The sequence below is a fragment of the Biomphalaria glabrata genome, chromosome 12 (genome assembly GCF_947242115.1).
Source record: "Biomphalaria glabrata chromosome 12, xgBioGlab47.1, whole genome shotgun sequence".
Lineage (NCBI taxonomy): Eukaryota > Metazoa > Mollusca > Gastropoda > Planorbidae > Biomphalaria > Biomphalaria glabrata.
The window spans coordinates 34,175,762-34,192,300 of record NC_074722.1 but is presented as its reverse complement, the minus strand read 5'-3'; the positions used below and the strand labels follow the sequence as shown (position 1 = coordinate 34,192,300).

Sequence of the window (16,539 nt, the reverse complement as noted above, 5' to 3'; positions counted from 1 at the left end):
TACATTGTTTAATGAGATGAAAGTAATTTACAATGGACAAACTGATCAAGTACTATATCACTGAATTTTACAAATATTTTACTATATCTGTTATGTTAATCAAATATTCATTCTGCACCTTGCTGTCCCACAATACAACACATTAGCATACACAACACTGGCCCACTGCTGACTCTAGTCTCTAGTGTAGACGTTATAATCCCATATCTAACTCCCTGTAGAGATGTAAAAAAGACAAATTGAGAAGTCTAGTCTAATACACTATGGCAGGGAAACAACTGCGAGATGCAATAATGGCTTTGATACTCACCCTAAACAGGGGTACACAGACGAACCTCAAAGAAACGTTACATCAGCATAACAAAAACCCTTCATGGGCTTAAAAGCAAGGCATCAGGGCTATCTTGTCAACATTCTTTTTTTTTTCCCTTCTGTTGTATGTCTCTCTGTCTGCTTGCCAGCAATCTCAGACTATTTTGCATAATAAAATTCTTTTAGGATAAAAGTAAATTCCATTGTATGCCTTTTCCTCATCAAAAATTCTTTGGAAAAACCAGTTCAATTGAAACAATAAAATGCATCCCTTTAAATGTTTGTAAAAATGTTTGACATGTTTTGGATGTTCCTTCAGATTCTGAAGATAATTACATTCCTAGTCCAAACCTCCTGCAGGATGATGGTGGATGGCAGCAGGCAGGTTTCAAACCGGGGACCTTCATGACCACTGAGCGTCAGTCCAGTACACATACCACTCAGCCAGATAGCTGTAAACTTGTGAAACTTTTGTTATTTGCTGCTGTATTCATCCTACATTTAAAGTTGTTCTTCAGTTTTGTCATTTGACCAGTGTGATACCATTTCCTGTTGCTTTAAGATATTTTTCATTCACTTCTTCCTGTCTCCATAAAAATCATGTTTTGATAGATAGATTTGGTTTCTTAAGCTAACCTCGCTCTTTTTTTTTTTTTTTCTGACTTCTTCTGAACAAGTCGTGAGTCTAAGAGAGGACGCTGAGTTGGCAAATAGTTTTTTTAGTTGCTTACTTAAATTTTATTTTCCTTTTTTTATTGCATATGTGTTAATTTTAAAAACAGAATTATTATTGAATAATTGCTGCTGTTATAACTACTGATGTAATACACAGAAACTGGAATTTATTTAGCTTATTTCATTTCAAGTATCTTATGGCTTTTTGTTTATTATATGTTGCTATTAATGAAGTTTATATGAATCTCTATAGTGTTATAGACAGGCTGCTGGAATCTCCTTACTTGACATTGGTGTTTTTTTTAGCCTTGAAATAAGTAAAAAGCATTAGCAATGGGCTACAGTATTGGCAATCCAAAAACATCATGAACACATAACATTCAAGTAAACTGAAATCATTTTGTCCTACCCATAGTTGTTTGAATGTAAAATTTGTACTATTCTTGTCATGGGTTTCCAAGATGCCAGTAAGAAACAGTGAAGGAGTCGGTACTTGTTTGAAATGTGTACATCTAAATAAAAAATCATATTAATACATATATTTCTTTGTCGACAGGGCTTTTGATGCCAGGAAACGTAACTCTCTGTCTTTCAAAGATGTGCTTCATGGCCTTGCTGCCCTAGAGCCCTGTACACAGCATGGTGGTCTTCCTGCGGAGATGAGATGCCGCTATATGTTCAGATACTATGACAAGAATGGGGATGGGTTTTTACAGTTTGATGAGTTTAAGTATGATTCTATTTTGTTCACTAAATTTAGATTAATTAACTATAATTAATATAATTAATCATTTTAATTAAATATAAATAATTGGTTAATTAATTTAGATATTCTAGTTAATTAAATTGTTTTTCTACAGACATTTCTTGCTAACTATTAATGAATATATTTATAAAGCATAAAGTAGTTATTTGGTTTAGCAGTTTTAATGGGATTCTTCAGTGCCTTCTACTTCTAGAATCTGGACATTGATTTGCTAATATATTTGCATTGAAGATACCATAATAATTTGTTGTAAAGAAGCTTGCACTAAGGAAGTGTTATTCTATTGTTTAATAAAAACAAATTTATTTTATTATTTGAAGCGATAGAAAAGAAGATTATATTTAGCTAGGACATTTTTATGTTGAAATTGTTGGGTTTAAAACTCACTCTTTTTATTTTGTCTAGAAATTTAGTTAAAGATATAAGAGACCATAAAGGACTTCCCAATGATGAAGCTTCCTTGATGGAGGAGGCTATTTCAAGTGCCAGGTGAGTGTCTGTTCTGATAATAATCATTCATCATCATCACTCCTTTGAGTTCCTCAGTGAACATAGGGCCTCGACAAAAACACACCACTCTCCACTGTCTCTTGCTAGTTTTTTGATGGTTTCCCAGCTCTTCCCGGTCCTCTCGGCTTCTTCAAGTACACTGTGTCACCATGTTCTTTTTGGTCTTCCTCTGCATCTTGTTCCCTGGGAGTTCCACTCTAAGGCCTGTCTAGCTCTGTTGCTGGTATCTTTTCTAAGATTGTGACCAATCCATCTCCACTTCCTCTCTAAGATCTGCACTTCTATATTTTTCTGTCCACTCATCTCCCATCTGATAATAATAATCATAATTAAATTTATAGAGCGCTGTTTACAAACAAACTGAAGGCTCAAGGCGCTGCGATTACATTACAAACATAAAAACTAGAGCTAAAATGAAAAACTAATCTAAAAAAGTTTTGAACAGATAGGTCTTAATTTTCTTCTTGAATGTTGAATGCATGTTGTCTGTCTGAGATCAATGGGGAGTGAGTTCCATATCTTTGGTCTGTGCACTGAAAAAGCCAGCAAACCGTAGCTTTTGAGGGAGAAACATGGCACCACTAATGTTGATTACAATGAGCACAGGGCTTTCTGAGGGACATATGTAGTGATCAGTTCATTAAGATACTAGGGCATTTCTTTAATATAGATGCACTGATGACAAAGTGAGGCCATAATGGGGATGATAAACCAGGTTTTTTTATCAAGATTTTAATTTTTCATATATAATGGTTGTCTGGGGTCACCTATTAAGTATGATAAACTGTTTCTGCATCTCATGTGAAATAGTACAATTGTTTTTTTTACAGTGTTTAAATAAATGTGTGTATATATAGAAGCACAACTTATTATTTAGAAGCTGTGCTGGGTAAGGCATCCTATCCTGTAGATCATCCTAGAGATGCCTCTATATCTCTGATAATGTCTACAAATAAAAACTTGTAAGAAATAATTTTGAAGCAGACATCTAATTAAAAAATCATAACATAATCCTTTATTTATTCTGATTTTTCTTTCAAATTACTTCTAAAAATAAAAATTTGTGTACAATAATAATAATAATAATTTTATTTATAAAGCGCTGTTAACAAACAAAGTGTAGGCTCAAGGCGCTGTAACAACATTACAAACAAAAACACGAGAGCTAAAATGACAGTTAATCTAAAAAAGTTTTAAACAGATAGGTCTTAATGTTCTTCTTAAAAGTGGTGTAGCATGTTGACAGAAAAGCATAGTTTTAGAGTAGATTTACTCGTTTTTGGATTATTGAAACGGCTTGTAAAAAATGCATTTATTAATTTTTTTTTAACTCTTAGAATATATTTGTTTGAAGAAGTATGGTTTTTATTTTTACTTTGCTTTTGAAAACTATTTACTTAGGCGCGGGTGAATTTAAAAAAAAAATACATTTTTACCTCGTTTTGTTTCAGAGTGTTTGGGGAAGAGACTAAAAATAAACTTCCGAGTGCAGATTTTCTTACTGCTGTCGGCTCACTCAAATTTAGAGGGACTTCAATTTTATTTCGTTTGCATCAGTCATGTATGACAAACATAAGAATGTAAGTGTTTGTTGTTTCCTTATACATGTTTGTTGTTTCCTTATACATGTTTGTTGTCTCCTTATACATGTTTGTTGTTTCCTTATACATGTTTGTTGTTTCCTTATACATGTTTGTTGTTTCCTTATACATGTTTGTTGTTTCCTTATACATGTTTGTTGTTTCCTTATACATGTTTGTTGTTTCCTTATACATGTTTGTTGTTTCCTTATACATGTTTGTTGTTTCCTTATACATGCTTGTTGTTTCCTTATACATGTTGGTTGTTTCCTTATACATGTTTGTTGTTTCCTTATACATGTTATTTGTGTTTTTTTTTTAACCAACTGTTAGTAAGCCAAACAGCTAAAAGGAAAACCTGGCTAGCACAACTTTTTTTTGTATGACAGTCATGTCATAGAACTTAAGAATCACAAATAATAATAATAATTATAGCTATTATGTAGCGCTACTTTCACGCTTATAGCTTGCTCAGAGTGCTATGGTCTAATCTCATTAGTGGACCAGTTGGAGGGAGGGGGGGGTATCTGGGAGAAGGTTTTCTGTGCTGCATTTAGGCGCTCAGCAAACACAACTCTGCTCGAGTTGAGTGTTGAACCTCGAGCCCCCTTCATAGGTAGCCAAGCCAAGTTCAAGCATACTTAGCCTTTCGACCACGCTTCCCACTGAAATAGTTGGGCAGATTATTTAAACAAAGTTTGTATTTCATTTGTTACATTGTTATAGATTTTAATTAATTCATGCAAACTTAGAAACACTCAACTGAAAAACTCAAGATCAGAGAACTAAAAAAAATAGAGTAGCACACAAAAAAATAACTTTTAAGTTAAAAAACATAACCTAATAAAATATTCTTAAAGACACAAAAACATTGCTTATTCTTTATGCTAAAAGAAATTCTTACAAATTCATACTCTCTCACTCTCTCTTCCGATGTGCCATTAGAGCATAGAATGGGTTGTTTGAATCAGCCAGGAAAACCATTGACATGTTATAGTCTCTAATTAGCATGAACCACTTACGATGGATAGGTGTAGGACATAATAATCTTTTTTTTTTTTCTTAAGAAATGGATGTAATTTAAAACAGAAGTAGCCATATATTTAATATCTGACATTTCAATTATTGAGAAAGTTCATATTTTGAATTATGTTGAGGCCATTTTCATTATCTACCTGACTGCATCTCAACATTAATATGTGTTGGATCTTACAGAGCAAGGGAGAGCAGTCCATATAGTGATAGTGACAGTGACAGCAGAGAGGAACCACCAACCAAAAGGTCAAGGCCAAAACTTATAGACTACAAAAAGCCCAAGGAGAAGGCCGTTGAAAAAGATGGTGACTACTCTTTTCATTAGAATCATTCTCTTACCTCTCTGGGGTAATGTCTGGTTTGTAACACAACTAAGAGCTCGTAACTAGAGAGTGATTGACTTAACACCCGACTAGGGACTGACTGTCTACCGTCAGTGTGAGGTTAGGTTCACTGTAAAACCTATATGAGTGCTGTGAAATTATTTCGCTAAATAGGATGTTGGGGTTTACAACGTGTGGAACTAACTTTGAGCTGGTGACAACTACAAAAATTTTTCTGTATTTGACAAAATGATAAATGTTAGATTTCCTGGGCTAATAAATATTTTATATAAATTAGAATGGATTATTTTCACTTAAGTTGGTGGTGAGATTTAATGTCACTTGTTTTTTTTAAATAAAATATTTAATTTTTTAATGTCCCTTTTTTTTTTTCTTCTTTTTAGAAACTGTTTTTAAACAGCCAGAAGGGAGAGCTCCATCAGCTGCCAACTCTAAGATTGCTAAATATGAGTTAGCCACACACACTGTCAGAGTGAAGAGAACTGGTACACTTGCAGAAGTGATGGCATTGTGGGATTTACAAGGTAAAAACATGGACTTTCAGAAAACAAATAAGAATCATGATTTTTCCATGTAACTGTGCTCCGGAAGGGAACAAAAACACAAAGTTTCAATCATGTTAAAAAAAATAGTTTTTTTTTTCATTACCAGGAACCAGAGTTTGCTTGTCATTGTTTTAATTTCTTGCTAATTGCACATGATGGTTGGTTGTTGTTCATATTAAATTCTTGTTACCCATTCTGGTTGTTTATTGTTCCAATGACACACTAACTTTGATATTTTGTTGATTTAAAAAAACTCAAATTCACCTGCCCTGTGAATGGCATCATCTTAACAGGGCCTGGTGGCCTAGTTGTGAATTATTTAGCTTATAAGCAGCAAGTTATGAGTTTGAATCTTGCTGAAAACTGAAATGCAAAAAATGCAGAATTTGAGAACCTCTGTTGAGTCCACCCAGCTTGAATAGCTCCCTAGCATATTCTTAGATAAAGTAAAGGATGTTGATTTTTGTGATGGACACGTAAAACCTCAATAACCGATGGGTGAATTTCACATCCTATACCTCAAAGAGTCTAGCTTATGAGCTACATCTTGCAAATGGACTATTCAGCTTTAAACTACTAGCCCACCAGTGTTCTTCTTCTTCTTCTACTTCTTCTTCTTCTTCTAGCCAGCTTTATTGCTGTGAGCTCTTTTGCAGACTGTGCCAAGGAAAAAAAGTGTGCTGTTTCCACCAGTGTTATCAGTGATAGGAATTTTCCAAAAATTCCTATAATTTCCTTAGTTCTTTTTTTTTTTCTGATAATGACTTTCCAAACACAAAGCTTTAGAGTTGTTTGAGAGATGGTGCCATAACACTGGTTCAAACATATCATGTTCAGACTTCTTGGACCAGATGTAGACTCCAAGTGCAAAATATAAAAAAAACTGTTACAGTTCCCCCATCTATTTGTACCAATTTTGCTCTGCATGTTTTGTGCAGTAAATCACTAGTAGTATAACATTTACATTGTTTTAAAAGATTTAAAAAAAAATACTAAATTAATTAAATATATTTTCACAAATACAGTTGTAGGGAGGTGTGCATGTTTTTCAACTATTTGGAGTACATTTTATATCAAGATCAAATTGCAGTGTTTGGACGGCTGATTTATAATGTGCATGCCATGTAGTTTTTTAAAAAGCCATGTAAAAAATGAGTAAAATGTATTTTAAGCTTTGTCTTCAAAAGTTTGGTTTGAACTTCCAGGGACACCTGCTGTCAGCGGCAGTGCCAACAATCATTTAGAAGGTGATGTCTCAAGATTTCAGAGGCTTTCCTCTATCGATGCATTCAACCAGGTCAGTAGTTACTTTATTACCACTACAAATGTAGTTACCCTATAACCACTGCACATGTAATTACCCTATAACCACAACACATGTAGTTACCCTATAACCACTACACATGTAGTTACCCTATAACCATTACACATGTAGTTACTCTATAACTACTATATATGTATTTAGTTGGCCAACTGTTTCAATATACACATGGATGCAACATCGCCGGCTATAGCAAGAATTTGAGAATTTATATATATATATATATATATATATATTGCAAAAATAGTGGTAAATGTTTTCTTTATTTTGTGAATATATACGTGGCATCATGCTTGCAGGTTTTTGGGGTTGCTGACCCCCCTTTTGCAGGCAAAACGGGGCACTGTTGCTTGCATCCATGAATATACAGCACATATAAGATTAAAGACTGGTCACAAAGAATGCTAGGTTGTTGTTTTTTTATCATGTAACTTTAAATTGCATTCCTTACAGAGATCCCATCCTAATGAAATGCTGACAGGACTTAGATATTTTGAAAGACCTGCTAAGGGAGATAATGGAACAATAGCTAAGGTCAGCCACATGTTTTTATACTACACATAGATATACAGTACTGTAGCTGCTTATTAGCCAGAACTAAAAAAGGATGTTTTGTAAATAAATGTTTTCATTTTTTGTTTTGTATTGTATTTGTTAGGACAGGGTTAAATATTTCAGTTTGTATTTGTCAAATGGTCATAACATATACCATCTGTACTTTCATTTTTTGTTATTAATAATTTAGCCCTTGATATATAAAGGGAGAGTAGTCTCTAAAGGACTACAGGCACAACCTGGCCTAAATTGTGCCGATGTGCCAAAAACTCAAAACTCAAACTCAATTAATTTTTGATCTATGATATTTTTTATATACAATTTTAATATATGTCTAAATAACAGTTCAAGACTATGAATTTTTCTGGGTATTTAAGAATGTCTACTGTGATGTTGCTTGTTCAGGCTGTCTTGAAGTCAACCATGGATAACTGTTGGATTTCAACCAATTACTCTGCAGGCGTTTGGGTGTAATTGTTCGGGTGTTGTATTCCGTGTAGTTGAACAACAATCCAGATAGAGCGAGACAAACATCTATTTTAACTAGTGAAGAGATGTAGTCGACTCTGATGAACAATTGTACATGGATTTATTCTGATAAAAGGCCACAGTAGAAGTCTCTGTCACTAAACACGTCGTTACCCTGGAGTGTTCTATCGCTAACTGATTTTCCGGTCTCTAACCCAACATATCCCAAACGTCACTAGTCCCGTTCAATATGCGTCTTCTATGGTGCGTCGCTAAATAACTAACCTATATAAATAAGGTGTCTAACAGATTCCTCCCCCCCTTGAAAAAAAAAATATGTCAATATTTTTCCACTACTGTCAAGTCTTACAAGGGCATTTTCAATTTAAGGGGAAGACAACAAACATAAAATCTTGACATCATCTTGACTTGACAGTTCCTCATATTCATGTCAATGTTCATAACATTCCTGAATCATCTTCATTAGTACACAGTTCATCATAAAAGAAAATGTGGCATCTTATGGGCACGTCATACATTACAAATGTTCTTCACTGGCAGTAATCTGATAAAATACAATATTTCAAAAAAACAATTATAGACTTTATTTACACATTCAATAAATTTTTTCTTACCACCCTTTTATACGCTTTTGTCCATTTTTCTTTTATACTCACCCTTTTCCATAGAACTAACTTTCGTCAATGATATATGAAGTGATTCACACAAAAAAAAATATCCATACTTACTTTTAAATGCTTAACATCAACTTTACTTATCTCCCTTTTCCATAACATATAAATGGTGTCAATATATTAATATATATTACATACTCAATATAATCATAGTTTATTTACAAAATTATTTCACTTCAATGTCATTCTAGACAATAGATCAGCTACAATATTCACAGATCCACTAATAGCTTTCACTTCAAATTTATATTCCTGTAGTGCTAAGAACCATCTATAAACACGACTGTTTTTCATGCTCTTTTGCTGTATATACTGAATAGGTTTATGATCAGTTAATAATATGAATTTCCTTCCTATTAAATAGCTCTCTAGCTTAGTAATTACCCATATTACAGCTAAGGCTTCTCTTTCAATGACACTATATTTTTTCTCTGCCTCTGACAATTTTCTGCTTACATATAATATAGGATGTAAGTTATCATAGTTCTGCATTAGACAACCACCAATAGCATTACCAGATGCATCAGTTGTGACATAAAATATTTTGTCTTTATCAGGTAGTCTTAATATTAATTCATGACTAAAAGCATCTTTAATTCTGTCAATAGCTTTCACACATTCCTCATTACAGACTACTTTTTGAGGTTTTCCTTTTTTAAGTAAGTCATTTAATGGATTCACTATTTCTGCTAAGTTCTTTATAAACTTTCTGTAATAATTTACTATTCCCAATATACTTTTAATTTGTCTTTTTGTTGTAGGTATTTCAATATTAAGTACTTTCTTTATGTTATCTTCAATAGGGCTAATCATGTTGTTATTTACTTTATGTCCTAAGAAAATTATTTCCTCCAATCCTATTTCTACTTTTTCTGCTTGAATTGTAAGTCCACTTTCTTTTATTATTTTGAACACTTCTTTTACATCTACCAAATGTTCCTCCCAACTATTATTAAAAATACATATGTCATCCAAATAGCAAATAACATTTTCTTTGTTTCCAATTATCATGTTCATCATTCTATTAAATGTGGCAGGTGCATTTACTAATCCAAAACTCATATAATTCCATTGAAAAATACCATATGGTGTTACAAATGCTGTGTAAGGTTTTGCATTTTCTGTTAAAGGTATTTGCCAATAACCTTTAGTTAAATCCAATTTAGTAAAAAATTTTGCTCCATTTAATTTATGTAAAATATCCTCTATATTTGGCATTGGATATGGGTCAAATTCTGTGATGTTGTTAAGTTTCCTATAGTCAATACATAACCGTATATCTCCATTCTTCTTTTTGGCTATCACAATTGGTGAAGCATAAGGAGATGTTGATGGCTCAATTATACCTGATTCTAGTAAATTGTCTATTTCTTTCTTTACTTTGTCTTGTAACTGTAGCGGTATTCTATATGGCTTAAGCTTGATAGGTTTTGTGTCTGTTACTTTAATGTCATGTTTAATAATATTTGTTTTTCCTGGTATGCTGGAAAAAATTTCTTTGTATTCCTGTATTATTTTAGTTATATCTTTTGACTTTTCCTTAGTTAAATTATTAAGATTAATCTTTTGCCAAGTTTGATTCTCTTTTGTTTCTATTACAGGTATTTCCTTAATATCATTTTCATTGTGATTTTCATTTGTTATTATCATTAAGCATTCTTCTCTTTCTGAAAATGTATTTTCTATTTCCTCCTGAATGTTTTGTATCAACTCATCTTCTCTATCATGATATAGTTTCAAATTATTTATGTGATATGTTTTAACTTTCCCATTTATTTCAATTTGATAATTCACATCACTAATTTGTTTTATCACCTTAAATGGACCTTTCCATTGTTTACCAATTTTATTTTTCAGGTCATTTATCAATATTAATACATTGTTTCCTACTTCTAGTGTTTTCAATTGTCTTTTCTTATTTATATTCTCATGAGCACTTTGTTTGTACTTCTTATTGTTGTTATATGCTTGAGTCCATATTTCTTTCAATTCTGTTGTGATTGTTGTTTCACTGTCATTATTTAATTTATTCTCATTGTCTATTAGATTTTCTTTAAAAACATCTAATTCATCTCTGGGTTTTCTTCCATGTATTATTTCATATGGTGAAAATTGTGTTGCTTCATGGATGTTGTTTCTATGAGCAAATAGTACATAGTTAATGTAATGATCCCACTTGTTCTGATTATTCTGAATTATTTTTGTTAGTGATCTTTTTAATGAACCACCATATCGTTCACATAACCCGTTACTCTCTGGGTGGTAAACCGAAGAGTATATGTGTTGTATATTGTATTGTTTAGTCCATTTCTTAAATTGTTCTGACTTAAACTGAGATCCCTGATCACTCAATATAATTTTAGGTATACCATGTCTTGTAATTACTTTTTGAGTTATGGCATTAATGATATTCTCTGCACTTGTATTTGATAATGGGATTGCCTCTGGATATCTACTAAACATGTCTATTACTGTTAGAATGTATTTGTTATTATTTTCAGTTTGAATTAAAGGACCTATTAAATCAATAGATACTTTCTGAAATGGTGCTGTAGGTTCATCCATTTCTTGAATAGGTGCTTTATTCACTAGGCTTTTGTTAGATCTCTTTTGACATATGTCACATGAGTTTATGTATTTGTTTATTGTTGCTTTCATTTTGGGCCAAAATACTTGTTTTGACAAATTCCTATAACATTTCTTTACTCCCCTATGTGCTGCTAAATTATTATCATGTGTCATGATTAAAACATCTTTCCAATATTTCTGTGGTAAGACAAGTTGTTTTATTTTCTTGTTATCATTACTTGTTTGTCTAAATAATATTTTATTCTCTATACAAAATTTCTCCATTGGGTTATTATTATTTTTGTCTGATATTCTTGAATATATTTTCCCAATAATATTGTCATTCATTTGTTCTTATGCAAATGTGGGTATTGTTTCTTTTTCACTTTGAGATATTTGTGTTTCAATACTATTTTGTGTTTCATTTTCTATCTCTCTTTCCTTACCATCTGTATTTTCTATTTGTATTACATTACTGGTTTCTTTTTCTTTATCATTACTTATTACATTTATTGTATTTTCCTGTTTCTCATCTTGTTTATCCATTGATCTTGTTATTACCATACTTGTTATATTTTGTGTTTCTATGTTTTCATGATTTTGTCTTATGTTTTTGTATTTGTTTTGCCAGTCTTCTAATTCTTTTCTTGAACATTCTTTAACTCCTTTTATGTTTCCTACTAACATATCATATCTCATTTCTGGTATTGCAATGCCATCACAATAACCAGTGAAAAATGGAGTTTCAATGTACACCCTTATAGCTTTAAATTCCCTTACGGTGCCATCTGCTAATTCTACTTTCTTAGTAAACCCTTTATACCAATGAGGTTTGACAAATTTAGTTTTTACTGCCAAAGTGTTACAACCTGAATCTCTGATTAATTCCACCGGAATTCTATCTACAAACCCTGGGTACACTGCAAAATTGTTCCTATTTCCTTCCATGAAATATACCCTATCTGTCCCTTTATTTTTGTATTCCCTACTGTAACTCCTATTTCTATAATTTCCCCTGTCATTCCTATCTCTACTCCTATATCTATTGTTATTTTGTTCATTGTATCTATTTCTACTTCCAGACCTACTATTCCCTCTTCTACAGTTAGCTGCTATATGACCTTTTCCTTGACATTTAAAACAGGTTATTTCACTATATTTTCTATTTCCACTATTTGATCTGCTTCTATTTTTACTTCTATCAACATTTTCTTTGGTGTATCCTATTAAATCTACTTTGCTCTTATCCCTATCAGAAAATGGTTTATTTGGATAGGCATTTTTGTATACTCTCATTATCTCTGTTATTTCATCTATAGTTTTGGGGTTTCTTTCTTTAATAAAAGATTGTAACTGAGGATCACATTTATTTACAAAGTTGTCCACTAGGATAAAAATTTTTAATCCCTCATACGAGTTTATCACTTTTTCTAATTTTACCCACTTATTGAAAAAATCCTTTTCCATATTAATAGTAGTTTGGGGATCTATTTCTAATGATGGTATATTGTCAAAGTATTTCTTTCTAAAAGTTGTAGCATTATGACCATATGCATTCAATAACTCTCTTTTTAAAACTTGATAGCTATCATCAATATGATGGTCATGATTTTGACATATTGTTAGAGCTTGACCATGAACAAAGTCTATCAGTATTTCAGACCACTCTTCTTCAGGCATATTAAATGTAGACATTTTTGCCTCATATCTTTTCAGAAAATCACCAATGTCATCCTTCTGTTCATCAAAACTTTGTATCTTTCTCTTTAGCCATGTCTGTGAATTAGGGTTGTCTCTTTGTGTGGTAATATTATTTGAGTTATTTGTGTTATTTCCTTGTTCAGTTTGAGCTCTGGCTTGTGCTGCATCCAATCTCATCTTCTCCATTTTAGCTTCATGTTCTCTCTGCCTTTCTTGGTCCTCTTTTTGCTTTTCATATTCTTCCTTTCTGATCCTATCATGTCTCTCTATCTCTTGTCTTTGACGTTCTGTTTCTTCCCTCACAACTTGCTGTACATAAGCTGCTAAGTCCTTTCCTTTTAACTCCATGGCCTTTCCATCCTGCATAGCTGTTTCCTTAACCTCCTTAAGGTCCACATATGATGATGTAGCCATTGTATTTTATATTTTATATATATTTTACTTAGCCTATATTGGTTATGGCTATACTTTAAAAGTTTTTACACACTTTTATACAAGTTTTAAGTGTTATGCCTCTATCTATAGATTTAGTAAATGTGTAAATCTAGTCTGAGTTATTTTCAGATCTGTTTATTAGATCTAGTATCACACAAATTTACATCTAGTATATTATAGTATATATAATAATACAATTTAGATCTAGTTATCAAGAGCACTATGACTATTAGATCTAGTATGAATAACTATGATCAATTTTAAAATTTGATGTGACTGAAGTGTCTAGAGTAAATTCAAAGACTGTCTAGAGTCTAGATCTAGAGTAGATTATGGTTCTATTTAACCATATGAAACAAATATGTTTATACAATGTCCAATATATCTTCAACAAGATATATATATCTAAAATGTACTACCTTCATTCATCTTTCAATTAATAATATTTCAAATTAGAGTCTAGATGATTTAATTGTACCAAAGAGATGTACAACAATTTGCAGATCTAAATTTAGCCAGACGACAGTGTTTGACTACATAGCCAGTTTCGGCATTATTCTCATGGTAAAATCATATTTGATTTTAACCGCTCAAACTAAAATTATTTTAGTCTGATTCACAGTAAAAGAATCCTACCCGCACTTTCTATCATTAAGTGAAAAAAAAAATACAGATCTAATTAAATTAATAAAAATAAATAATTTAAAAATAATATAAACAAATGAAATAATTAAATGAGACTATCACTATGGGTTGGGATATGACAATATGGCACACAATGATAACGTCACGAAGTAACTAGGCAACAACGGATATGACGTTTACACAAACAAAACAATTACAACCCTAAACGTATAATATAGTTTTTCATCTAAATTATGTCTTTTTCCCCGAACGGGTTTAAGGCTTCAGCACCACCTGAATTTTACTCAGGCTAACATACCAAATTTAGACAAAATCTATTTCTAAGGGCAATCTAAACATATACTAATAAGAAAAATGGCACTTAGCTTTTGATAAGAAAGATCCCTTTGTTCGGACTCCCGAATATGCTAGATCACAACAAATTCCACTGCCTCTCTTCCAGTTCTGACTCTGTTCTCCGGTGCTACCAGTATCCCACGTAATGCCACAGATGTCCTGATATGCCACAGCAAAATGTTTCAGTTTCTTCGGCGACTGTTGATGACCGTATGTGTGGTTCCGACGACTTTGTGTACACAGTTACTGACGAATAGGTTAACGGTTCTTCTGGCGACGACTTGACTTGTGTAGACGACTACTGACAAATAACAGTCTCTTGACGGCAACTTGATCTGGACGACTGACGAATAACGAATTTCTTGACGATGACTTGATCTGGGCTGACGAATAACGGCTTTCTTGACGATGACTTGATCTGGGCTGACGAATAACGGCTTTCTTGACGATGACTTGATCTGGGCTGACGAATAACGGTTTTCTAAAATATTTCACTGCTTCTGCTGCTACTCTGGTAGTACGACGAAGTTTGCTGTTGTACTCTGCTTCACTAGACCAAACTGTCCAATGTAGACTAGGTGAAACCAAGGTCACCTCCGACGACGTTCCGTTAGACGATTAACGGTTTTCAACGAAATTAAGTGGATGTAGCTGTTTCCACAACTTCAATATCAGCACGTCTAGATATCGTCTAGACCAACGAATACTAAATAGATCAATGTTCAGTACTGTTAAATATTACTTCACTAACCTTCCAAAGGTTAAACACAGTGACCGTTATAAAAGTGGCAAGCAACCGGTTCAATGAGCAAACTGCTCCACAAGAATCTCTCAAAGGGTAAGACGACAGAGCGATTTAGTTAGCTACCAAACTTGTAGTACTCACAATACTTCTGACAGCGGGCAAACTGTCCTTCTCGAAACTGATGAGGTAAAACTTGATACTCGATGTGGCTCCTATGACGAAGAAAAAAAAATATGTCCAACAGGTTCACTAACGATCTCTCACCCGTTATGAATGAACGGTTTCTCTGGTTGTAGGTCGATTCAGCATATGAAGATCAGGCTTTGATAATATACTGGTTAAGTAGACCAGACGTTACGATGATTACTGTCCTGACGAAGGTCACCCTGAGTTAACGGCTCGTTGAACGTGCGATCAAACAGGCGACGACTGTATGTAGATCTAGAACAAAGTCACTCTGCGATGATGCTGTGTTCAGCCGTACTCCAATGAAATCTTATATCTTCGAGTGCACGACCCTCACCTGAGTAAACGTTCTGCTTCGAGGTCCGGTTCGATGTTCGGTTTCGAGGTTCGGCTTCGAGGATCGGGGTCGCCACTGTGATGTTGCTTGTTCAGGCTGTCTTGAAGTCAACCATGGATAACTGTTGGATTTCAACCAATTACTCTGCAGGCGTTTGGGTGTAATTGTTCGGGTGTATTCCGTGTAGTTGAACAACAATCCAGATAGAACGAGACAAACATCTATTTTAATTAGTGAAGAGATGTAGTCGACTCTGATGAACAATTGTACATGGATTTATTCTGATAAAAGGCCACAGTAGAAGTCTCTGTCACTAAACACGTCGTTACCCTGGAGTGTTCTATCGCTAACTGATTTTCCGGTCTCTAACCCAACATATCCCAAACGTCACTAGTCCCGTTCAATATGCGTCTTCTATGGTGCGTCGCTAAATAACTAACCTATATAAATAAGGTGTCTAACACTACTCAGCTTTAGGATCTCTAGTTTAGTGCAGGATGTTCACCCAACTATAGCTTTGTTTAGGATGTTTTCAAAACTTTAGTGGCGATGCGACATAAAAAGGGGATATAAAAGGTGGTCAGTAATTCTGCTAACCAAACAGAACCTTTGTGAACTTAGAAAACTGGTCACTCTTTGTCATAGTTTGCCATAGCAGCCTTTTGTAGAGGAAATATGAATATAAAAAGAAAAAGTAAAGTTCCCCTTTCAGACCTTGTGGTCATCTGTTTCTGTGGCCTATGGTTAACAAGGGTGTCATGTGGCCAGCACAACGACCAA

General features: G+C 33.4%; 1 protein-coding gene and 1 long non-coding RNA gene across 3 annotated transcripts in view; one reads left to right on the top strand and one right to left on the bottom strand.

Annotated features, from left to right (window-relative positions):
• The window catches only part of LOC106068384 (uncharacterized), a 37,811-nt gene that overhangs the window by 10,888 nt on the left and 10,384 nt on the right, over positions 1-16,539 (top strand). For both annotated transcript variants that reach the window (XM_013227726.2, XM_013227725.2), the window contains exons 7-13: positions 1,544-1,717; positions 2,159-2,242; positions 3,715-3,843; positions 5,059-5,183; positions 5,606-5,746; positions 6,973-7,064; positions 7,542-7,622. In XM_013227726.2, the coding sequence (XP_013083180.2) occupies positions 1,544-1,717; positions 2,159-2,242; positions 3,715-3,843; positions 5,059-5,183; positions 5,606-5,746; positions 6,973-7,064; positions 7,542-7,622 (826 nt within the window). The remainder of the gene's footprint in view (positions 1-1,543; positions 1,718-2,158; positions 2,243-3,714; positions 3,844-5,058; positions 5,184-5,605; positions 5,747-6,972; positions 7,065-7,541; positions 7,623-16,539) is intronic.
• LOC129921975 (uncharacterized) lies at positions 8,216-16,299 on the bottom strand. Its single transcript, XR_008773903.1, has 2 exons — positions 13,930-16,299; positions 8,216-8,676 (listed from the first exon to the last, which is right to left on the bottom strand). It is a non-coding gene; the product is annotated as an uncharacterized LOC129921975 (long non-coding RNA).